General features: G+C 44.9%; 2 protein-coding genes and 2 non-coding genes across 4 annotated transcripts in view; 1 reads left to right on the top strand and 3 right to left on the bottom strand.

The window, feature by feature from the left end:
• Positions 1-24,594, bottom strand: part of LOC148827801 (scavenger receptor cysteine-rich type 1 protein M130-like) — a 446,693-nt gene that overhangs the window by 96,846 nt on the left and 325,253 nt on the right. The window lies entirely within an intron of this gene.
• On the bottom strand, positions 1,524-1,687 carry LOC148827807 (U1 spliceosomal RNA). Its single transcript, XR_016092357.1, has one exon. It is a non-coding gene; the product is annotated as a U1 spliceosomal RNA (small nuclear RNA).
• On the top strand, positions 9,259-9,316 carry LOC148827808 (U7 small nuclear RNA). The gene has a single exon (XR_016093286.1). It is a non-coding gene; the product is annotated as a U7 small nuclear RNA (small nuclear RNA).
• On the bottom strand, positions 15,477-24,576 carry LOC148827809 (uncharacterized). Its single transcript, XM_088926188.1, has 2 exons — positions 24,106-24,576; positions 15,477-17,546 (listed from the first exon to the last, which is right to left on the bottom strand). The coding sequence occupies exons 1-2, from the start codon at positions 24,491-24,493 to the stop codon at positions 16,210-16,212; spliced, it is 1,725 nt and encodes a 574-aa protein (XP_088782314.1). The 5' UTR covers positions 24,494-24,576; the 3' UTR covers positions 15,477-16,209.

Below are 24,594 nucleotides of genomic sequence, written 5' to 3' on the forward strand. Positions count from 1 at the left end.
GCCTCGTCATTGATTGTTACATATGAGACGGGGATTAGGAGGAGACCCCAACTGATTGGTAAAGGGGAACACTAACACCAGAGTGACACCCGCGGCGTCTCATTTTGAGAGACGCCCTGGGATTTCTTAATGGCCAAGGAGGGTCGGGACCTCGGTTTTACGCCTCCCCCGAAGGACGGCGTCTGTTTGTGCAGCAGAGTGTCGCCATCAGGATGCTGGGGCATAAGAAAGCCACACAGACCGCAGGGTGAGCGCTCCCTACTGGTCCCAGTCACACGTCTTGCAGGAGCAGCAGCAACCTGAGCTTTTCCGGGGGGAATCTCCCATCCGGGTGCCGGCTAGGCTCACACCTGCTGGGCTGCCGTGGGTGAGCCCAGTCGAGAGTCGCAGGGTGAGATCTAGTCACCGGGGAGAAACGATACAAGCGAAGGATTACTCGGCTCCCAGCACTTGAAAAGGCCGACAAATGACTCGTTCCCGCCGGAGCTGAATGTACCTGCATGTGTCGTGTCGTCTACTTCCCCCGCCCCGCTGTGTTTGCTGTATTGTCTTTGAAGCCGGCCCCCGAGACGAGACGGGCTGTTCCTGTGCCCCAATTAACACTTTACAGGTGCCATTCCCCGGCATTGTGGCCATTGTCGGTGGTCACACGCGATAAGATAAGGTGGAGGAGGGCGGGGCATGCCCAGCGCCAGACATTCAAGGAGGGGGCTGTGCGAGGTGAGGTGAGGTGCGACACGCCGGAGCCCCGACGCTGCTAATGCGGAGCACTTGTTGAACTGGCATTGAGAGGACGTGTGCGCACGGAGCGAGCCTTCCCTGCGGCGGAGCGTGGAAACTTTCTCCCCGCGCTGCAGGAGTTGTGTGCGCTGCAGCGGTGCCGAGAGAACAGCACAGAAGGCAGCAGGCTCTGGAGAGCGGGTAAGAGACAAACCTTGTTGGTAGGCGAGCAGGCCCGTTTTTTGGAAATTGCTGAAAAGGCTCCGGTGTTTGTTCGGTGTGTGGCAGGCGCACGACGCGAGCTTCCGTAGCGATCTGCCGGTCTGGTGTTATGCAAATGAGGCCGAATTGCGTCCCGGGACATGCTGCGAATGCGCATTGGCGACTGCAGATGTGTAGGAAACGGCACGCTTGTTTTCTCGTTTTGCCCACACAAATTGAGCACGGATACAATAGAGGTACAGCCATTCACTGTTTGACATGTCTGCACTGGTACAGAACCTAGCAATCAGAAAACGGGTGAAACTGTCTTGAGAATTGGCATACAGTACCAAGGCCCCCATGACCAAATAAAGGCTAACCTCGATAATCAGCCTAAATAATGCAGACTACAGCAAGACGACTGACTTTGAAAAGGGAATTAATGTCTGGAAGGAGTAGTGGAACCAGCTTGAAATGCTTCCCTGGACCTCTAACTAAAAGAAACCGGGAACCAGCAGTGGCATCGACTCCTTTCGAACTGGGATCCTATCGCAGCTCGTGGTGTCGTAACTTTCCCTTATCCGATATTGGACCAAGCACATCAGGGGAGAGCGCGAACGCAGTCCCCCACTACTAGAAATTATGCAGTCGAGATTCCCACATTTGGGGAATTCGCAGGGGTCAGCACAGCCGGAGTGCAATGGCCGAGCCTCCCCCTGGGTGAACCGATTTTTTAAGAACTTTATTTTCTTTTCATAAAAAAATTCAGGACATCACAAATTAGAAAGGTTTACATTAATATACATACTTAAAACAGTATATATGATCACATCTCATTACATTTTGACATGGTACCAGTTACATAGCAACAATTTTCTTTTTTTCTGGTGCAAATCACATACTTTACTTAAACTTGATAATGTTTTTCACAGTTTCTTGAGGTATTGACCTATGCTCTCTATTTCCCACAGATTTTCTGCTTCCTCCCTCCCTTCTCTCCACAGATCTCTGAAGTAATAGTTCTCTCGGGTGATGAACAGGGCCAGGCTACCTGCTGCCTTGACTGGGACCTCGATGCCTTTAAAGAGCCCCATGTTCCTCATTCTCCACAGGGCGTCTTTCCCACTGTTCACCACGGCCCAGATCCTGTCAAACACGTCAGGAGGAAGTTTGACAGGAGAGATGCCGTATATGACGAAAGCAGCGGTCAGGGTAAATTGGAGCGAGAGAGCTTGCAACCAATCTTCAAACTGTGCCCAGAAGGCCTTAGCAAAAAAGCAGGACCACAGGAGATGGGTCACAGTCTCCTCCTCGCCGCAGCCCACCCTAACCCAGCGAGGGCTGGGGGTGAGGCCCCTACGGTACAAGAAAGTTCGGACTGGTAAGCACTGGTGGGCGACACTCCAGGCTAAATCTCTGTGAATATTGCACAGAAACTTAGAGGATGTGTGTTTCCACACCTTCCTTGTTTGGGCTGATGTTAAAATGCCCACAGGGGTCTGCCTATTCTTCTGCGGTGCAACGAAATCTTCCAGTTTTTGGACGTTAGAGGATGTGTGTTTCCACACCTTCCTTGTTTGGGCTGATGTTAAAATGCCCACAGGGGTCTGCCTATTCTTCTGCGGTGCAACTAAATCTTCCAGTTTTTGGATGCTGACATCTCGGAGGGGAATATGGCCAATTGGGTGAGATCTTAGAAAACTTTTAACTGTCCCATAAATTGCAGGGCATGTGTCAGAGAGTGGGACATCCAGCTTGGGTCTGACACCCCACACTCTAAACACCTCGCTACCTACCCAGGGCCTGGCAAAAAAAGTCCAGGTACGCGCTTCAGGTGCTGGTGCAAAGCCTCTCAGCACAAAGGCCAGGAAAATGCACAGCAGCTTCATGGCAATATCTGGGACAGACTTCCCCCCTGAGAGTAGCGGCCTGTACATTATTTCCCTTCTGAGTCTTTCCTGCTTCCCACCCCATAGAAAATGAAACATCCATCTCCTCAGCACCGCTGCAACACGGTGTGGGATTGGGAAGATAGAAGCCAGAAAATTCAAGACAGGCAAGAGCTGGGCTTTTATGACCAGCACCTTCCCTGTCATGGTGAGGTTTCGGTCCTTCCATTGCATCAGTTTTTTGTTTAAGATTGGCAATTTGATCTGCCAATTTACTGTTCCCATCTCTTCTCCAAAATACACCCCCAGGACTTTAATTCTCTTCTCTTGCAGCCTGAGATCATGTCCTTCTTTTGGCTCCCTCCAGTTCTGATAAAAAATCTCACTCTTAGATTTGTTAATTTTTGCAGAGGAAGCCAAAGAGAAACGATCACAGCACTGCAGAGCTCTGCTAATTGAGACATTGTCAGAGAGGAGCAGGGTGACGTCATCCATTTATAGAGATGTCTTTACCTCTCCCCCCCCACTTCCAGGCACTGGTATCCCATTAATGGCCTGATCCTGGCGCAAGGCACAGGCTAAGGTCTCCATAGCCAAAACGAATAACAAGGGGGATAATGGGCAGCCCTGCCTCACCCCTGAACAGACTTCAAAGGGGCATGATCTATTGCCATTAACCATTACTCTGCTGTTGCTACCTGTGTACAACAGGTTAATCCACTTTCTCATGATGGGGCCAAACTTCATGTGCTCAAGTACTGATGTTAAGTACTGCCGGTTTAGGCGGTCAAAGGCCTTTTCTAGGTCTACACCTAAAATGCACAGAGGGAGGGAGCGGTCCTCTGAGTACAGACAGACATCCCTCAACAAGGCCAGGTTGTCACTCATCAGGCGTCCTGCTATCCCACAAGTCTGTTCTTTCCCTACCAGTGAGGTCACTACATTTTGTAGGTACAGGAAAAGGGCTTTGGACAGGATCTTAGTGTCCACGCCTAACAGGCTGAGGGGTCTCCAGTTCTTTATGTCATTCTTTGCTCCTTTCTCAAACAAGAGAGAGATAGTGCCTTCTCTTAAGGAGTCAGGCAGCAATTCTGTCTTATAGCTTTCCTTGTAAAGGAGCTTTAGCGGATCCTGAAGCAGATCCCAAAAGGTGCAATAAAATTCCTTATGGAGCCCGTCAGCACCCGGAGTTTTCCCCTTCTGTAAGCTCTCCATAGCCTGTCTCAGCTCTTCTACTGTCAAATCCCTCTCAAGTACTTCCCTGTCTTCTTCACTCAAAACGTTTTCTAGCTTTGAGGTAAAAAAATGAATTTCTTCATCCTTTACCTCTGTACAGTCTTAAGTAGAAGGCCTCGATGCAGGAGAGGATAGCACTCGGCTCTGTTCTCTCTCTTCCCTCCTCATCAACTACACTTTCCATGACAGACTTGGAGCCTACCACTTTCCTGAAAAAGAAGCGAGTACACTTCTCATTTTCTTCCAAGAACTGCACTCAGCTTCTTAACCGCACTCCTCGACTACTTTCTTCCGCTATGCTCCGGATGTCCTTTTTTAAAAGGGTGATATCCTCGAGCACATTGAAGCCACTGTGCAGCATCATGTAGAGACGCTGCAGCTGCCCCTGTTTCCTGGCTAACACTCCTCTCCATCTGGGAGCCTTCCTTCCCTCAGCCATGAAAGAAGCCCTTGTCCTCACCTTCACCTCCTCCCACCACTCTCCTACTGACCCATACAGACACTGCAAGGACAGCCACTGTGATAGTTTCTCCTTGTAGCGGGATACTACTCCGTTGTTCTCTAGCAGCTTTGTGTTGAGTTTCCAGAGGCCTGGGCCAAAGACAGTCCCGCCCTGGAGTTCCTCTCTACACCCTAAAGCTTGGTGATCTGAGAAGAAGACAGGCTGAAGAGTGACCCCAACAACTTTCACTCTCTCTGAGACAAAGCAATAGTCAATTCTGGAGCTGCTATTCCTCCCTGACCATGTATATCCTGCTGTTGTGGGATATATACATCTATATGTGTCTGAGAGTTTAAAGTCTTGAACTAAGTTTTGCAGGGCCAGTGAGCTGGAATCCAATTTTATCGGCCTTTTGGCTAAGATCAAGTTCAAGTGGCATGCCCGCAGTTCCTGTCTTTCCAAAGTTCTAGAAGGCGATCGAAGATCCTGAAGAATGCTTGAGCTGGTATCGCCCTAGGTTGAGCCTAGGGGGTTAAGGCCAAGGAGCAGCTGAGCTGGGTGGGATCCGGCAGCAACGTTCTCTCTCTCTCCTCTATCCTCTCCCCTCCCCCTTTCTCTTGCTCCGCCTCCTTGGCCTCTTGGCTGGGAGTAGGTACTCGTGGCCTGCCCGCAGTGCTTGCTTTCTTCCTCGACACTCGGAAGCGCTATCCGCTCCCTCTCTCTCTCTCTGCCTCCTTGGCCTCTAGGTGGGGAGTAGGTACTCGTGGCCTGCCCGCAGTTCTTACTTTCTTCCTTGCGACTCGGAAGGACTATCCGCTCCCTCTCTCTCTCTCCTCCTGCGCCTGCACCTAGCTGGGCTTTGCACACAAGGACAAAGGCCAGGGCTCCCTTGCTGCTCCTTTAGCAGCTAAACCCTCCTCTCCACAGGACCTTGCTCTCTCTCTTTCTTTCCTTTTTTCTTTTTTCTCCTTTCCAGATGGCAGACAAGAAGACACTGATCCGGTTCCACTGGACCAAGAAAACAGAGACGATGACAACTGCGAAATCCTTTTTCATTACCTTCCTGAGAGGGATCCTGCAGTTGGTGGCCGGAGATCTCTACTGCCTGCAAGACAACAAGGCAGAGAGATACATGGAGGCCTACATGGCCACGGACGCCTCATATGAAAAGGCAACGAAAATGATCAGAGAAAAAGGTAAGCACCCCCTTCACCAATGCAAGGCAAGCAAACCTTCGTTTGCGCAGGTGGTGGAAGCCGGCCGGCAGAAACCGGTCTCAAGACAAAGGGAGAGAGGTGAGAACAAAGAACCCGCACCTCCCCCGCAGAGAAACTGCCGAGGCCACACCCCCAGCCGCACCAGTGCCACAAGATGGCTGCCAGGACGACAGACAAAATGGCTGACCAGAGAAAGGGCCCTAATAACTCCCAGCAAGAAGGGAAAGAGAAAGCGGGAGAAGAGATGCAGGGCGGATCCACCTTCGGAAGGACAAAAGAAAAGAGTGGTAAGGGAGAACCGTTTCCTCATCCTAGAGGAAACGGAACTTTCTTCCCCCGAGGCCCAGGAACAATCGGAGGAGGCAGCCCAGGAAATGGAAACCCTCCCCCCTGAGGCCCAAAGACGACAGGAAGTGACAGCCCAGGAAACAGAACCCCCCTCCCCCGAGTCCCACGGATAACAGGAGGAGGCAGCCCAGGAAGAGGTAACCCCCTCCCCCGAGGCCCAGGGACAACAGGAAGAGGCAGCCCAGGAAGTCGGAACCCCCTCCCCCGAGGCCCATGAACAACACGAAGAGGCAGCCCAGGAAGTGGAGCCCCCCTCCCCCAAGGCCCAGGAGCAACTAGAGGTCCCCGAAACTCCTGGAGAAAGGGAAGAAAAAAGCCTTCCCGAAACGGTGGTGGAGAGTACCCTCAAGGAAGACGAGGATTACTTTGAAGCCGCCCTGGAGCCGGGACTGATGGTAGGACTGGACCTGTCCAGCATGTTTACCTTTCAGTCCCCAGCGAGACCTGGAGGGAGCCCAGCATATTCCCCCCAGGACCCGAACAAGAGGAGTTACATCTAGGCTAAACAGTGCCCAGATGTAGACTCCCAAGTTTTCCACTGTAAGCACAAAGAGAGGAGGTTCAACTTTCACTTGTTTAATCATGATTGTGAAACTTACCTTTCTAACAACTAACGTGAGAGGGCTGATAGACCCGTTGAAAAGACGAGGAGTCTTTCATGATCTGGCCTCAAAGTCTTTCTCAGTTTGTTTCTTACAGGAGGTCCACCTGAAGGATGAAAGCGACAAGCTGACATTCACCAGGGAATGGACGAAGGGAGAATCATGCTGGAGCGTAGGAGGGGTCCACTCTTCCGGAGTGGGAATCCTCCTCGGAAATCCAGAGATGACGCTGGTTTCCTCCTTCTTGGTGGTGCAGGGCCGGATCCTGGTCGCAGACATCGACTGGAGGGGGCAGAAGTTGAGAGCAATTAACGTCTATGCTCCAACAGAACCCTCTATCCTGAAGGAAGTGTTTGCTGACCTGGCCAGCTGCTGCACCACCAACAGACAGGTGGTGCTTGGCGGGGACTTCAACGTTGACCGGGAGAAGGGGAGCGACGCTAGCTCGGCAGAGCTGGAGTCGCTACTCAAGAAGTTCTCCCTGGTAGACAGTTTCAGACGGTGCCGCCCTAACGACACCGGAACGACATGGAAAAACTCCCGGGGAGTGTGCAGCCGCCTGGACTACATCTTTCTGCACACAACCTGCTCCCTGGAGTTGGCGACGGTGTCCCCGGAGTGGTATTCCAACCACGAGCGCTTGACGGTGGTGGCTAACACCAACCTGCCAGCATTCAGTCGTGGGTACTGGAAGCTGAACCAGGAGATACTGGAGAAAGACGACTTCAAGGCACTGTTTCGTAAAGACTACGCGAGCTGGGTTGATCTGAGAGACGGCTACAGCTCCATGGTGGAATGGTGGGAGTCGGTGAAAGACAGGACCCGAACCCTGGCACAGACGTACTGCAGATGGAAGGCGGCCAGGGAGAGGAAGGAAGCTGCACGACTCCAGAGACAACTAGAGGAGGAGTACAGCTCGGCTAACGGGGGAGGAGCCTTCAATTCAGCCCGGGCACGGGACCTGAAGGAGAGGCTCCGCAAACTCAATCAGGTCCGAGGAGCCCAGAAAAAGAGGGTGATCCACGGCCTGAGACGGGGAGATGGAGAGGAAGTGCTGGACGAGAGCGACAAGGTAGAAGCGGCCACCGCTTTCTACACGGAGCTCTTTTCAGAAAAGCAGACGGAAGTGGAGGCAGGCGAAGGCACGAGTACCGGAGGAGGTGAGGGAGGACTTGGAGGGTCCGATCGCGGCCGAGGAGCTAAAGGCGGCGCTCTTGTCCATGGAGAAAGGCAAGGTGCCAGAGCCCTTAACAGAGACGGTGAGACGGGACCCTGGAGATACCGTGAGGCGCGGGGGAAACCCTGAAGATCTCCCAGTACGCCGACGACACGACGCTGTTCCTGAGGTCAGACAGGGGGTTGAGGAGGGCCCTGCAGGTCATGGAGCAAAACTCCAGAGCCTCGGGGTCGAAACTCAACCGCCGAAAGAGCAAACTGAAGTTCTTCGGGCCCTGGAAGCACAGGACGACGGCGCCGGAGGGTCTCGAGCTCTGCACAGAGCCCCTCAAAATACTGGGGGTTTCCTTCCAGAGCCAGGACAACGAGACCAACAACTAGACCAAGAGGATCGCCAAGGTGAACGTGAAGCTGGGTCTGTGGAAAACGCGGTCGCTGTCCTACACAGGGAAAGTGATGGTGTTGAAAGCAGACATCCTGCTGGCTTTGGTTTACCTGGCGGTGGTGTACCCGCTGCCGGCCAGACTCAGACGAGCGCTGCAAGGGATGATCTTCGGCTTCGTCTGGGGCGGCAAGTACGAGTACATCACGGATGTGTCAGCCGGTCGAGGAAGGGGGTCGAGATGTCCCACATTTCCCCATGAAACTCGACTGCATCTTCTACTGCAACCTCTGTCGGGCGCTGCGGGAGCCCATCGGACCTCAGGAGGAGGACGAAGCGCCTAGTCGCCAAATGGGGTTTCCCCACGGCGAGGGAGCGCTGGAAAGGACTTTGGGCCCTATACAGGGATTAAAGGAAAATAGCAAGTGCTAGGTTTGGAGGAACTCTGTTAAATGCTCAAATTCGCCCCCACTTGCAAAGATTGATAACGGACAATCAATCTCCGTTACGCCGTTGTTTTTTATTACATGGAGTGTTAATATGTGTGAGATGTTCCTTTTGAGATGTTTTTTTTTGCGGAATAAAGTATATTTTGTAGAACAAAAAAAATCTTATGACAAGGTTTTCAAGTTATCTGTTGAACTACATTCTAATAGGTGTGGTCACATTTCAGGTCATTTCTTTACGTTTTTTGTTTCTGGAGCAACTGTTAGATGAAATGTGCTAATATGTAACCTAACTCCAGTGTGAATAACTAGAAGAGGGGAGCAGCTCCATTCCAGACCAAGGGAGCTTTGAGATTGACTGGGCCAGATCTCTCATTTGCATATCTGATTTGGAAATATAACACTAAACCCCTTCTTGCATGGATTTAACTTGCACCCAAGAGTCACCTACTGTGTATTGCTACTTATTTTTTTATGATAAGTGGTGATTACCAGTTGACAGGTTTTATTTGTTGAATTATAAATGGTTTTGTATTATCACCCTGAATGGCCTGTACTCGAGGTTTGGTAGGGTATGTGTTTTCATTTCATTTACCAAATGGAATTTTTGCTCTTTTAGTATTTGTCTAGAAGGCTTTCTGAAGTCAGGAAGCCCATTTATTTGGTGAAAAAAGATTCTGTATTAATATTAATATTTCTCATACAACATAAATAGGGTCTTCTATTAATAAAAAGATCTTGCACTTGGAAATCTTGATAAAGCTGTGTGCTTCCATACACTCGAGCAGTTTTGATTCCTAATATTTGACCTTAGGTGTGGGAATGGGTCTTTTTTGCCATTTGATTTCCAATTAATCAGCACAGTATAGAAAATAGACCCATAAAGCAACGTCAGCAGTGACAAATGTGCAAAAAGTGATCACTTGTTTTTGCCCGCTTTCAAACTGAAACCCTTTGGTGTGTTAAGAGAATGTGATAACCACTACACTGCGCAAGGTGGGAATGGGTGACTTGCAGAGAGTGTTGAACTTCAAGAAAGGACTTCTCTCAGGAATATATTTCCACATTCTGAAGAGGAGATTTTCTCCATTTCTGTAGTCTGACTTCCTCTTTTGCTAGAGAGCTGTAGAATGTGGAGTCACCTATCCAGCTCTGGGAGCAGTGTGTAGATAACAGTTTTTTTACTGCCGGATGAGCACAGTAAATTAATACAGCAGAATAAACACACTGTGAGTATTTGAAGGGAATTAACAATCTTTACGTCTCGCCATGTTCAATGCTGCTGTCATTTCTGTAATATTGTGATTATCACGTTAATCACACATGCGCAAGATCCCCTGTTTGAAATTGGGCAGAAACAGGTGTCTTTTTATCTTCTCACATTTTGCACTCCCGCCAGTGTTTTATGGATCTTGTTTGTCTTATTGCAAGAATTAGAATTTCCTGTGTCATTCATGATCACATCAAACAGCCAGCAGATCATGTCACCTTTCAGATAGTCATTCTTCTGCTTCCTAAATTTCCTAGAGACAGGTCTTTTCAGCAGAACTGACAAACATGGCAAAGCAACCTGATAAGACCAGGTCCTAGAAGTCACTACTCAGTCAGTTACTACTGCCGAAATGCAAGCCCTTCCTCGAGCCTGAAGAAGTTGATCCTACATTACTCATGAAGAAGATGTATCTACCAAACATCAGAGAGCTGAGCTGGATCACTTTCCTTCTGAATGACGTTGCAGTAACACTCTACCACTCCTCTTCGTGCACTCATGCTGGAACTTTGGGAGGCTACTGCAGACAGCAGAGGTTGGATCGTACACAGAGGATGAAATAGCTCAGCTGAGAAAGCCTTAGACTGATGCTCTAAAGGTCCCTGGTTCAATCTGGGGTTTTGGCATTTTGTTTCGTTGCGCCATTTGTTCCTCTCTGCAATGCCCTGTGTCCAAAGTCACACTTCCCTTTCTCAGCCTGAATCCCAAACTAGAGTCTTTGTGTCCTTGAGTCCCTCTTTTACCGACACTGATGAAGTACAGAAATAACTTAACATGTTTTGCACTCCTTATGGTGTTTTATGGTGGGACCTGTATTTCTCTATGAATTTCCTTAGTGACAGCCCATTTGTTTTCAATATATTTCTGGTGACGTTATTACATCCGTCTCCCCTGGTGGCTTGTTTTCATATCCCACTTCTGACAATGACTTTTCTTATGTCACTTTGATGGGAGTACAATTGGAAAAAAAACTAAAATGTGTGTAGTTGTTTCCATATCAAACCTGTCTTCCATTTTATACAGTATTCCACAGGAGTGAATCAATTCCTTGTTTAATTTTGCAAATGACCCTGCTGTCAAAAAAACAAAATTCCCATGTAGCCAAGGAGTTGCTGAAAAGCAACTTCACTTTGATGTTTTGTGTTGTTATAACTAATTCATCTCCTTTAAAAAAATAGATTTCTGTAGAAGAAAGGTGTCTCACACTACAGTTTAAATTGTAAACAGGTCATAGAAAAAGCTCCTTAGCTCCCTGTCGGGAATCAAACCTCACTCTCCTGTATGACAGGCAGGGATTCTCACCATGGTTAAATTGCAACCGTAATAATATTGACAACATTAATAAATGCATATATAATTGAAATTGAAAACATATCTAACACAGCATCTTTTCCGGTTATATACCACAATGCATTGCTGATATTTGTTGTTTGCCATTTAGGTTAAATACTGTCATGTTTTTCTCAGCAATCGTCTTTTGATGCGTAAGTATAAATAATGATAATACTATTTGAATACATACAGGTCTTAATATTATTTTGATTAAAATAGGAACAAGTTATAGGTTTATTCCATGCTGAAAAAAAGAAGAAAGAGAACACAATGTTTTGGCCGTGGAGCCTTCTTCAGGTGTGAGAGAGACAGGGCAGTAGGCAAAGGTAAAGTAGCGGGAGAACAAAGGTTGGGAGGGAGGAGGAGTGAGAGGCGGGAGCAGGGGACAGAAAGAGAGGCCAATCAAGAGGTGTGAAGTCAGAATGGGTGCAGAGAGGTGTGAAATGAAACTTCCAATGAATGGAGAAAATTTAAAAGAACAGTAGTCTGTCGTTAAGAGAAGGGAGAATGTGTGATCCTAGCTGCAGAATAATTTTAGTTTCGGTGGTCTTTCTGATGTATGAGTTCAGAAAACCGTCTTTGAGAACACAGATGGAGAGATTAGAGTGGTCGTGGCCGTCAGAGGTGAAATGAGAAACAATGGGCTTGGAGAGATCTTTAATCTTCACAGCCCTGACGTGTTCTCTGAAGCGGTCTCCGAGTCTCCTTCCTGTTTCTCCAATGTAGATGGCTGGGCATTTACTGCAAGAGATACAGTAAATAAGGTTGCTGGAGGTACAAGATGCTGTCTGGGTGATCCGGAATTGTCCTGAGGGGCCTTGAATGAGTGTGGTGGTGGCTGTGTACTTGCAAGTGATACAGCGAGCTCCGTTGCAAGGGAAAGTGCCTGGTGTGGATGGTTGTTGAGGGCGGTCAAGGGAGCTGTGAACAAGGAGGTTACGCAGATTAGGTGGTCGGCGATATGAGATGATAGGGCGATCAGAAAAGAGGGCCCCAATGGAGGGATCATCCTGTAGGATGGAAAACTTGTGGTTAATGGTCCTGGGGATAGGAAGTGTGTTAGGGTGGTAAGGAAGCACCAAAGGAATGCGGTTGTTACGGCGAGAGTTCCTGATCGGGTTGATGGTCCGGGGGGTGTTTTTGGCTCGGGCAAGGGCCCTGTCAATCACACTGCTGGGGTATCCTCTGTTGATGAAAAATGAGTACATTTCGAGGGCTTCGAGTGGACAGTTGGTAGACAAGTGGATGTCTACGGGGGTAGTTGATAGACAAGTGGATGTCTAGAAACGGAAGAGTGGTGGAAGATATGTTAACCGTATATTTGAGGGACGGGTGGAAGTTGGTGAAATGGTGCAGGAAGAACTCAAGCTGATCGTTGGAGCATGTGGCAACACCAACGCAGTCATCAATATATTGTTTGTAGAAGTCGGACATAGCCAGTGTAGGAAGCGAAGAAGCGTTCTTCTACCCAGCCGACAAAAATGTTGGCATAGCTGGGTCCCATTCTGGTGCCCATGGCAACTCCACTGACCTGTTGGTAAAAAAGATTATTGAAAGAGAATGTGTTCAGTGTGAGGACCAATTCTGCAAGGCGTACCAGGGTGTGGGTGGGTGGATCAAGCACTGTGCATTTGTCCAGCGTGTGCTTGAGGGCTGTAAGGGAATGACGGTGTACAGAGATGTGATGTCCATGGTAAAAATGTGGCATTCGGTACCCTGAAATTGGAAATCATAGTTGGAGCGCGTGGTTGGTGTCTTTGATGTATGAGGGAAGATCTTCAACCAGCGGTCTCATGAGGCTGTCGAGAAAGGCTGAGATGTAAGTAGTTGGACAGTTACATGCTGATACGATGGGCCGTCCAGGGGTGTCCGGTTTGTGGATTTTGGGGAGGAGGTAAAATTGAGACACCTGTGGATGTTCCTGGGGGAGCTCATTACCGCTGATAAGAAGGGAAATGGTGGATACCACTTCCTTTTGGTAGTCAGTGGTAGGGTCCTGTTGGAGAGGGAGGTAGGCAGAAATATCAGTTAGTTGTCTAGAGGCTTCAAAGACATATAGATCCTTACGCCACACCACAACAGCACCTCCTTTGTCCGCTGGTTTGATGACGATATCATCCCTGTTGCGGAGAGACTGGAGCGCCTGATTTTCTCCTTGGGTGAGGTTAGACCTATGTTTACTGGGTATAGAGAGTGCCTTGGGAGCTTGATTAGTGCATTGGTTGATGAAATAATCAACTGGTGGAAAACGGCCAGAGGAGGGAGTCCAACAGCTCTGTTTGGGATTAATGTTGTTAATGACATCAATAACCGGGTTGTTATCAGCTGCCTGTGAAGAGGAATTGTCAGCAAAATGTGCTCTGAGACGGATCCTGCGGTAAAAGCGGTTAAGGTCGACATTGGTCTGGGGGATGTCCAGCTTCCTTGGAACTGGTACAAAACTGAGCCCTTTGCTGAGGAGGGATCGCTCATCCTAATGTAATCGCTCATATAATTGCTCATCCTAACATGTAAATCTTTATACATGTTATTATACACATAAAGTAAACTGCATGACTAGAACCAATTCTGTTCTAATCAACCATAAGTAAGAGTAATTATAGTCAACATTTAGTTGACTAACATTTAGTTGACTAGACTAAATCAAAAGTGGGTGACTACAAAGTAACTAATAGACATTTTAGGAACAAGTACAGGTTTGTTCCATGCTGAAAAGGGAAGAAAACGCAAAGTGTCAGCTGAGGAACTGTTACGTCCCAGTGTGTGTTCTGTGTGTGTTTTTTTCCAAGTTCCACACTGCTGACCCTTGATTGTTCTCCCTTCCCCATTGGCCCACCATCACTCCACTGTTTCAGTATGATGTCATCATTAATTAGCCTCAGCCAATCAGAACACATCTTATTCACTATATAACATGGAGGCTTTCAGAAAGAAGAGGCCTTTCGTTTGACTTCGGTCCCGTTCGGTTTTGGTTATCGCTTCGCTCCTGGTTATTGCTTCGGCTTCGTTTGTTAGTTTGTTTTGCTTTGTGTGTGTGTATTTTCGTATAGCTTCGGCTTTGTTGTTTTGTTGGATTTACGTTAGTTTCTTTGTACTTTCGTTTGTGTGTTCATCCTTGTTTTTGTCATTACCTTGCCCCAGTGTTACATGTTCAACTTTTGTGTTCTTTTTGTACCCTGCTGCTATTTATTACTCTTGTTTTCCCTTATTTGTCTTCCTGGTTCACTTGTGTTTTTGTGTGAACTTTTGTATATAAGGTTAGTTTAGGTTGTTGGGTACACTTACACACTTAGTTGATTTTGTATTAGTACACTAGTTAAGTACGGGTGAGTGCCATTTGTCTTGTATGGTTTTGGGTAGTCAGTGCAGGTTAGCTAGGGTGTTGAAGACACCGAAGACCGTGTGTTTCGGGTTTTCTTTTGTAGTCAGATTAGCTTTCCCTCACTGTCATAGCCAGCTCCATTTTTTGTTATTTTCTTTCCTTTGGCACCACTCTAGTTCCTTACCCTTGTTATCATACTTCCTAGTCCCTCACCAAAACCCCCCCTGCTTCCAAAAGAATTATCCTAAATGTTACACCCTTTTTCCCCTAGACACTTGGGGTCGTAACAGGAACCTTTAACAGATGTCACATGCTGACGCAGTTACCTACTTCAACTAATAGACATTTCAGTTGACTTGACTAAGATTATGATTAAATCAAAAACTAAAGTGGTGACTAAAGCGGTGTATTTTTAAGTCACCTGACTGGATAAAACGCTTTCCACACTGACTGCAGCTGGAAGGTCTCTCTCTGGTGCGATTAGGTGCAGTGGCTCTGTAGCTAAGGATCTATAGATGTGGGTGGAAAGTTGCTGGTTCAAATCCCACAGCTGGCAGAGAAATCCTATGCTGGTGGGCCCCTGAGCAAGGCCCTTAACCACAACTACACCAGAGATGCTGACCCCTAGCTTCTCTTCCTATCTGTGGGCCTCATAGTGAGAGTGTTGTGAGAAAACAAAATCCTAATGTGAGAAAGTGATCTTATCTTATGCGCTGGTGGTGTCTTAAGGTGATTCAGTCACTAAAACTCTTCCCACGCTGACTGCAACAATTTATTTTCAAAGTTTATTTATCGAATGCACAACAACAGAGCATGCAGCAGTAGTTGCTGGCAATGAAATGTCTTTTCTGCAAGCTCACAAAAATCACAAGAATCACAGAAATCACAAAAACACAAAAATCACAAAATTGAGATTATGAAAATAAGGTTACATAATAACAGATGTAATAGAAATTGAATAAAACTCAATATGAGTAGAGCTGCTATGTGTCCATGGTGTATGCAATATATACAAGTAGTGCGGTTATGCTGAATACAGTGAAAATTGTGTGTCCATGTAGCCATTACAGGTGATTTGCTAAAGGAGCTGGAGGTTGGCTATTTAGCAGTCTGATTGCCTGGAGGTAGAAGCTCTTCCGTAGTCTGTTGGACTTGGACCGAATACTTTGGTACCGTTAACCGGATGGTAGGAGGGAAAATAGTTTGTGACTGCGATGACTGCGGTCCTTGAGAACGGACCTGGCCTTCTTCAGACATCTAGCTGAGTAGATATCCTGGATGTTTTGTAGCTCACAGCCAGTGATGAGCTGTGCTGACTTCACCACCCTCTGCAGTACTTTGCGATCCCGGGCGGAGCAGTTCCCATACCAGGCAGTGATGCAACCAGTCAGGATGCTCTCAATAGTGCACCTGTAGACGTTGGCCTGGATATGTGATGGCATGCCAAACCTCTTTAGCCTATGGAGAAAGAATAGGCGCTGCCGTGCTGTTTTGACCATGGTTTTAGTGTGGTGGGTCCAGGTTAAGTCCTCTGAGATGTTAACTCCCAGGATCTTGAAACTGCTGACCCTCTCCACTGCAGTTCCACTGATGTAGATAGGTGTGTGATCTCCTCCCTAGTGTTTTCTATTGCCTCTCTCCTGTGTGAATGCGCTGATGGGCTCTTAAGTTACTTGAAAGACTAAAACATTTCCCACACTGACTGCAGCTGAACGGTCTCTCTCCTGTGTGAACAAGCTGGTGCCTTTTTAAGTCATGTGATTGACTAAAACTCTTCCCACACTTACTGCAGCTGAATGGTTTCTCTCCTGTGTGAGTGCGCTGGTGGGCTCTTAAGTTACTTGATTTACTAAAACTCTTCCCACACTGACTGCAGCTGAACAGTCTCTCTCCAGTGTGAGTGCGATTGTGGGCTAATAAGGCACTTGAGACTCTAAAACTCTTCCCACACTGACTGCAACTGAATGGTCTCTCTCCTGTGTGAATACGCTGGTGTCTTTTTAAGTAGTATGACTGACTAAAACGCTTCCCACACTGACAGCAGCTGAATAATTTCTCTCCTGTGTGAATGCCCTGGTGGACTATTAAGGTTCTTGACTGACTAAAACTCTTCCCACACTGACTGCAGCTGAATGGTCTTTCTCCTGTGTGAATGCGCTGGTGGACTATTAAGGCACTTGAGTCTCTAAAACTCTTCCCACACTGATTGCAGCTGAATGGTCTCTCTCCTGTGTGAATACCCTGGTGTCTTTTTAAGTTGTGTGACTGACTAAAACTCTTCCCACACTGACGGCAAGTGAAATATTTCTCTCCTGTGCGAAGGTTTTTTGAAATGCTAGACTGACAAAAATGCTGCTCATCCCTGTGTTGTAATGGTAGTTTGTCCACTCCATCTGAGCAAGGCTTTGAGTGATTCTTCCTCATTGTCTGATCATGCTGGGGTTTCTTATTCTGCAAATCCTTCATGGAATGATTTTGCTCTCTGTTCTGAAACTGAGATTTGTTTTCTCCATCGTGTCCTTCAGTGTGCAGCTCAGCAGTCTGAATCACCTGGGGCTCCTTCTTCAGCTCTGCGGGGTCAATCAACTGGGGCTCCATGTCCTTATCTGTAAGATTAAACTCACTCAGTTCTTCTTTGAGCTCTTGTACAGAGACACAGTAAAGTTCATTACAACCTTGTGACATATTGTTCATGTCCTGATTATTAATCTTCTCTGTAAAAGCATCACATACTAAGAGTCCAGGTGTCCCACTCTCAGGCTCCGTCTTCATCATGGGCACAGAGTCCAGATCCTCCACACTCTGTCTTCTCTCTGTGTGCTGCTCACTGAGTGTCTCTTTCCCTTCTGCAGCAGTGATCTCTGTCTCCTGCATCAGACTGGAGCTCCACTCCTCCTCCTCACTGTGCTGCTGTTCAAGAGGAGCCCTTTCCCCAGCATCAGGGAGAACACTGGCCTCTGAGCCTGAAAACACAGGACAAGAAGACAAGACCTTTATTATAATAATAATAATAATAATAATAATAATAATAATAATAATAATAAACTTTATTATACAGATGCAGCCATTCAAAATGCACGGTACAAACCTGTACTGCAGTACGTGATTGGCTGGCCAAAATGACCGACGGGCACTCATGGTGCATTAGTCGGTAGTGAAAAGATTTAATCATTTAATCTCTTTACTGTGCACATTTTAATCCGCTTAGTATTGAATATTTATAGGAAATTTTACCGCTAAAGGGAAATTTTAGTAGCTGAGCATAAAAAGAAGAGGAGCATAACACATCTGAAGGTAGACAGATAGATAGAAGGTCATAAATGATATTAATTTAGGAACATACAGTAGGCTAGTCAAACGTTCTGAGGTCAAATTCTTCCAGGACAACGGCATCGAAATTTTTTGGCGCGCCCTCTCTTTAAAGCCCTGGCCAAATATGAAGACAGTACGTACAGTTATAATTCAAACTGAATTAAAAACTACACATCCCAGTTACCATGGTGGTGCATGTGATCATTGCGTTTAACCAATGAAACAGGGTGAAAAATCAGTCACATGACTTTGGGGCTGAGTTTCGAAAGCTTAATCTATCAGCAACAAAGCGAAATCTATACGATAGGCTACCTCAAACTGTCAGTTACATGACTGTGTACATCGCTTAAGCCACTCCTATTTGGCATTTTAGTTATGGAGGCAGGAAGACGCACCCCCCCTCCCCCTCCCTCTGGGTGCCTGACTTGTTGCCATCTTTAACCGTTCCGTTTCCGAATCACAGTAGGTACACGTACAAAAATTAGGTCATCCCAGATACAATACATATAGATTTTTGTGGTAAGAGGGAGCAAAACATCAGTATTTACCGCTAGTAATTAGTGTGAGATTTATAGTTGAAATCTGAGCCTAAATATAAAGTTAAAATCTCGACAAAGCAATATAGGAAATACGCACACAGAAATACACAGAGAAAATAAATCCTTTCTGACATCTAAAATCAGTTTCGATCAAGGTCTCCAAAATGAACAAGAAAACATTTTCAGAGAGCAATTACGCTGTGTTTATTTAGAATAAGTGATTTATGAGCAATCTAATTTCTTATTCGTTTAAAACAGTGAAATGTCAGCTGCAAAAGATCGCACCAGAGACAGCACTATCTCTGCCACTCACAGACGTTCAGGAAAGGGTGAATGAAGTCATGTCAAGTACAATACTTCGGTGATCAATAATAACAGTTGAAGGACAAGAAACAAAAGATAGTGAAAACTGAAGCTTTTTAAGGCTAAAACTAAAATTCTTCCTACAAATTAAGGCAAATATAAATTCAGGACGTTAAAGTGCTAGAGGTGTAAAAAATACAAAAATGCACATGAGCAAAAAGTTTTAGAAATGGAGCAGGTGTTACTTTGAAATAAACAAACAGAAAAAAGCCATGACTATACATAGTGCAGAAGAGGGATGCAGGAACACTTGCTTAGATATACAAAAAATCACAAAAAAGTGTATATTACAAAAGAACATGCAAACATGTTCATGAACATGTACGTCCATTTCCCTTTGGGATCAATAAAGTCTTATCCATCTCTACACATGAAACAGAGTGAGGAATCAGAAACTTAGCACGCATAAAAAACAGCAATTCTGTCAGTGAGATCCAAATGAATTAATAGCAAACATGGTTTCATGGAGGGCTTCTCAGATAGTTGGGCATTCAGGTAGATTGCCAGGCGAAAGGATCTGTAAATATATTTTGTTAAAGCAAGTCAGTTTTTCGCAACACATAAAAGGCATTTTTCCAAGAAAGTTTAGCCTGTGTCACTAATGAAACCACTAGATAAAGACAAATATAGAAATCTAAAGATTTTTTTTATTCAATGTTGGTAGCAGGATGAACTGTCAGGTTGAGCTAAGTGTATATTTTGTCGCATAGTTGCTGCAAGATATTAACAGTGAAAAAAGGTATTTAGAAATGAGTCATTTCAAGAAGAAAAATTTCAGAATAATTGTAAATCTAACAGGATAGAGAAAGCACAGAAAATAAGCAGTTAGATTGATCAGATTAGTATGAAAAGTCATTTAGCAAAGAGGGAATGAGAAGACTGACAAAGCAATAAAGCAATACAGTAGATGTAAAAACAGTTATAAGGACCACAGATTACAAAGTAAATACATAAAAGAAAGACAAGCAGTTAGAAGTGCTACCACAATTAGAAAATGAAGCAGATACAGACACTAAGTCTTCTGAAAAAGGTTTTGGGGTTAGATTTAAATGCACTCAGGGTAGGTGACTGATATCACTGGGGATACAAATCCAGAGCTCTGCGGTGCAGCTAGAGAAGGTCCTGTCACCCACAGAATGTAGATGTTCTTGAGGACAGCTAGAAGACCAGAGTCAGACGGACAAAGGTGGGGAGTAGACAGATAATAAGCCAGATAGGTACTGAATGAGGATGAGGATTTTGAAGTTGACTCGAAACCTGATAGGAAGCCAGTGCAAGGACAGGCGTAATGCATCCCGATCAGGATTCTCGCTGTCAAATTCTGAACATATTAAAGATGCTCAGTGTGGATTTAATTTCCCCAGTGAACAGGATGTGCATTTATTAATTCTAGAAAAAAATGGCTTTCTTGATTTCTCTAGTTCCTAGTTTCTCTAGTTCCCTTTAAAATAAACTATTATTCCACCATGCAGAGTATTACATGGCCAGTATTTACATATGATATTTGTGATTTAAAGAAATTAACACAAGCAGCTTTTGAGGGGTTAAGTGTTGGCTGAGTTATTGCAGGATATAAGACTAGAGATGTTGGTAGGAAAAAGATAATTTGAGGAAAGCTGAGGAATACACTGATAACAAGAACACTTCCTGATGGGGTTAGGCATACTTTTGATGAAGATGATGAAGTTAACAGACTGTATGTTTACATAGATACTGAAATGAGGATTGTATTTTAGATTTTGTGTAGTTGCTAGCATTGAACTGTGTGTTGGATGCACATGAATTGAAGGAATGGACAAACATAGCTGATGCGGATCCACAGAGCCAGCATCTTAAGATTTGTATATTTAGAGGCAATTTGTTGAAATAACTAACTAGGTATGGCTATTGATGTGCAAGAGAGGTGGAAAGGCTGTTTCCTTAAGCCAGCCCTATAAAATAATTTATCCTCAGTGAGATGCTGCCATCTCACAGTGGGTTTCTAACACTGTGTATAGTTCCATCCACACAGTGCCTTTACTTCCATCCATTTTCTAATATCTTTATCCAGTACAGAGGATTTGGAGCCTATCCCAGTAAGCAACGGACACAAGGCAGAATACACCCTGGACATAGCGCAAGTCCATCACAGGACAGACAGACACAAACACACATAACCAGGGCCAGTTTTCCCATAAGCCAATTAACCTACCAGTATGTTTTGGAGTGAGAGAGGGAATCATTAAAATAAATACAGCTTTTTAGTGTAGATTACACTTTCCTAAAATGTATTTAAAAAATAAAAATGATTACAATCTAATCTTCCCACGTTTGATCCCAAAATCCCATGAAAAATAAATCTAAACGGGGAGAAAGCTATGCTGATAGTTTATTAAGATACTTAAAAGACAAAGATAACCATTTATGTTGCATTTGTCTGATTGTATCAAAAAGACATTTAATAAAACTGATAATTCTGGTCCCAAAGTCTGATTGCCTGACACACATTCGAAGAAGTCCTATATTTTCTAATATACGCACATCCCGGAATTTTGACTTCACTGTGTGATGAAGAAATTTTAAAGACTACTTCTTAGCGTAGATAAAAAAAGCTTGGATTCTCATGTACAGTATCTGATACACATATCTTTTTCTGTTGTCTTTGTTGATCTCTTGAGGATCCTTGTGATATTTTGAGCTCTTGTTATAAAAGTGTCGCAGTTTAAATCATTTTCGTTGTTAGAAATTATGAAACGCTCTGTTAAAAGCAAGGGAGTTTTTATGTCTGTTATAGTAAAAGAAAATGCCCGACGAACTAGGGATTTGGCAGTTTTTCAGTGCTTGTACAATCGATGGAAATGTTCAAATAAATGTGCTAAAGAAATAAACCAAAAAAGTCATTTATTCCTTTATCATATTGTCTAGCTAATGTCCCATTCTTGTTAGTTAGATCAACGAAATGCTGTGGTGTTACTTTTTGTCGATGAAAAAATAAAAGTATTTTCATTTAAAATGATGGTTACAAATAATGTGGACCAGCGTAATACTTTGAGTTTACAGCTTATCCAAGGTCATTCATTAATACTATTAGTGATATCTTCGGTAAAGGCTTTGATGCATAAAATATTTCTGCATAATTAAAATATTTATGATAAAGGTTGTGTTGTGTACTTTTGCCCAACTAAACAATCTTGCATTCATAAAATATACCAACTTTTTAATGACTGATGATTAACATGCTGTAATACACAGTTTAAATTTAAAAGCTCAAATGCTGTACATGAGAGTTAACCTTTAATGGCTCCTCCTGGCGGTTTTACAAGGTGATTCCGGATACTTTCCGATATGACGTCATATGACACGTTACACTGCATCATACCGTGTTTTGATGCGACACGCCCACCATGTTGTACCATGGTGTACCTCACGCGTTTTGAATGGCTGCATCTGTATATAGAACCTTCAAAGGTGGCTGTATAGTATGTGAAAGGAAGATGCTTTGACAATATGCTGCACATATGGGTCCAATGTCAGGTCTGAGTTAAATATCATCCTCGGGTTTTCAATTTAGACTGAAGCTCAAGTACAGAACTATCTACGGATAGGTCTAGAGCATTGGTTTTACAAAGTTTGTGGGTGGTGCCAATTAGCATGACTCTAGTCTTGTCACAGTTAAGATGAAGGAAATTCTGACTCACATAGGTTTTTTATGTCGGAGATGCAATTCGATAAAATAGAGAAAGCCACATCAGTGTCAGGTTTGGTATGGACGTCTAGGTGAAAATCATCAGCATAGAAATGACAGTTGAGGCCATGTGACCTTAAAAGCTGACCAAGTGGACACATGTAAATGCTGAAAAGTAAAGGGTCGAGTATTGAGCCCTGAGTTTTAACACGAGCTTCGAGTAGTGCTCAAAAGGAAGTAATATCCACACAAAAAGTACTAGCTTAAAATTTAAATTTCAGATAGCAAAGACGTTATTTAGCAGTGAAGAGATAAGGGAGAGACCTGGGAAGTGAGATGATAATATAATTTTTTTGTTTTTGTATTTTTTGGTATTTTGCAAACTATGCAGTCTAGTGTCTTGAAGTTAGCTTTGCGCCCAAATATTTAAAGATGCTGCCTGTTCTTGGTCAGTAAGGTAAAGGGCATGTATTTGGTAAGCTGGTTGTATGCCCAGAACGTGAAAAGAACTAACTGTTGTCTAGTCTGCAACTTAGATATAATTAATCGGCACTAGTTATCATGCAGCATGAACATCAATATAAGTACAAAGAGGAAAAAAAGCAAGACAAGAAAAGTTAAATTGTATCACTGTTTTTATTGTAATTTAAACTATATACATGGACATGCTAGTACAGTGACAGATGAGTTGTTTAAGATAAGATTACTTTATTAGCCCTATACAATTTCTTGCATTAGGAATTTATCTTTTCACATACACTAGCTTGTTCTCCATGAGACAAGCAGATAGGGAGAGAAGCTTGGGGTCAGAACGCAGGGTCAGCCATTGTACAGCACCTCTGGAGCAGTTGGGGTTAAGGGCCTTACTCAGGGGCCCAATGGAGTAGGATTCCTCTGCCGGCCGCAGGATTTGAACCTGCAACCTTCCAGCCACAGGCGCAGATCCTTAGCCACAGAGCCACTGCTCCATTTAAGGATGGTGTTCTGATTATATGCAACCGAAATACTGCTGTATAAAATGCGAGTCTACTGGAATAATATCACAACTACATTACACATAACGCTGCACACTACATTTAACACTGCACTGACACTGAGAGGTTAATAGAGACACACTGACTGGACACTAAAGTACACTAACATTGCACTGAGAGAGAGAGGGGTTAATACAGACACAATGACTGGACACTGTAGTACAATAACACAGCACTGAGAGAGAGGGGTTAATGCAGACTCACTGACCGACTGGACACTACAGTACATTAAGATTAAGACTGCATTGAGAAGAGGAGGACCGGAGGACTGAAATACTTAAACCGATTAAAATTATTGTTATATACACAATCATCAGTAAATATATAAAAAGCCAATACGACGTAAAAACAATATCTATACGTTTTCTTTCCTAATGACGTTGTATTTATTCACTGATTCAGTGAAACAATTGCTGAATCTGAACGAGGTGTTTATTACCGTAACCAGACAAAACAGTTCAGTTTCCAGTAAAGAATCCCGTTGCTACAACACACAAGTCTTTCCCACTTCACTCTGCATCTCTCCACTATACTCTCACCAGTGAGGAAGTTAAAGACACTGTTTTTAAACTCGCACAGATCCCGACTACATACAAGTCACCACACTGACCTGACAGCTCTAGTTTCGTGTCCATTTCTTCTTTTATTCCTGCAGTCACTTCACAGGGAAGCGTGTATCCAACATGATCTGTCGGTCCCTGATATCCTTCTGCTCCCGACTCCTTCTCCCACAGCTGCAATCTCCACTTCAAGCTCTCGTTTTCCTTCTTCAGTTGCGCCATCTCACTCCCGACACTGTCCTCCACACACTGTGTGATTTTAAACACGGCCCGTCTCACCAGGATCTGGGAGATATTGCGGAGTTTGTCTTGAAACTCGTTCTCGGAGTCAGACATCCTGTTTCCAAAAACTTCTGACACTTCATACACGATCGATTTGAGCAAAACGTGCATGAAAGAGTCAAGCTGGGTTTGCAGATTTAACAAGCACTCCGCCATCCTTCTTCAGAGTCGGTCAGAAACAAAGGCTGACTTCCGTTTAAACAGAACAACTTATTTTTTATTCTTCACAGATCCTGTTGTCAGGGCTGTGCTCTGTT

This window comes from Atractosteus spatula, chromosome 10 (assembly GCF_055471065.1).
Source record: "Atractosteus spatula isolate fAtrSpa1 chromosome 10, fAtrSpa1.hap1, whole genome shotgun sequence".
Taxonomy (NCBI): Eukaryota; Metazoa; Chordata; class Actinopteri; order Semionotiformes; family Lepisosteidae; genus Atractosteus; species Atractosteus spatula.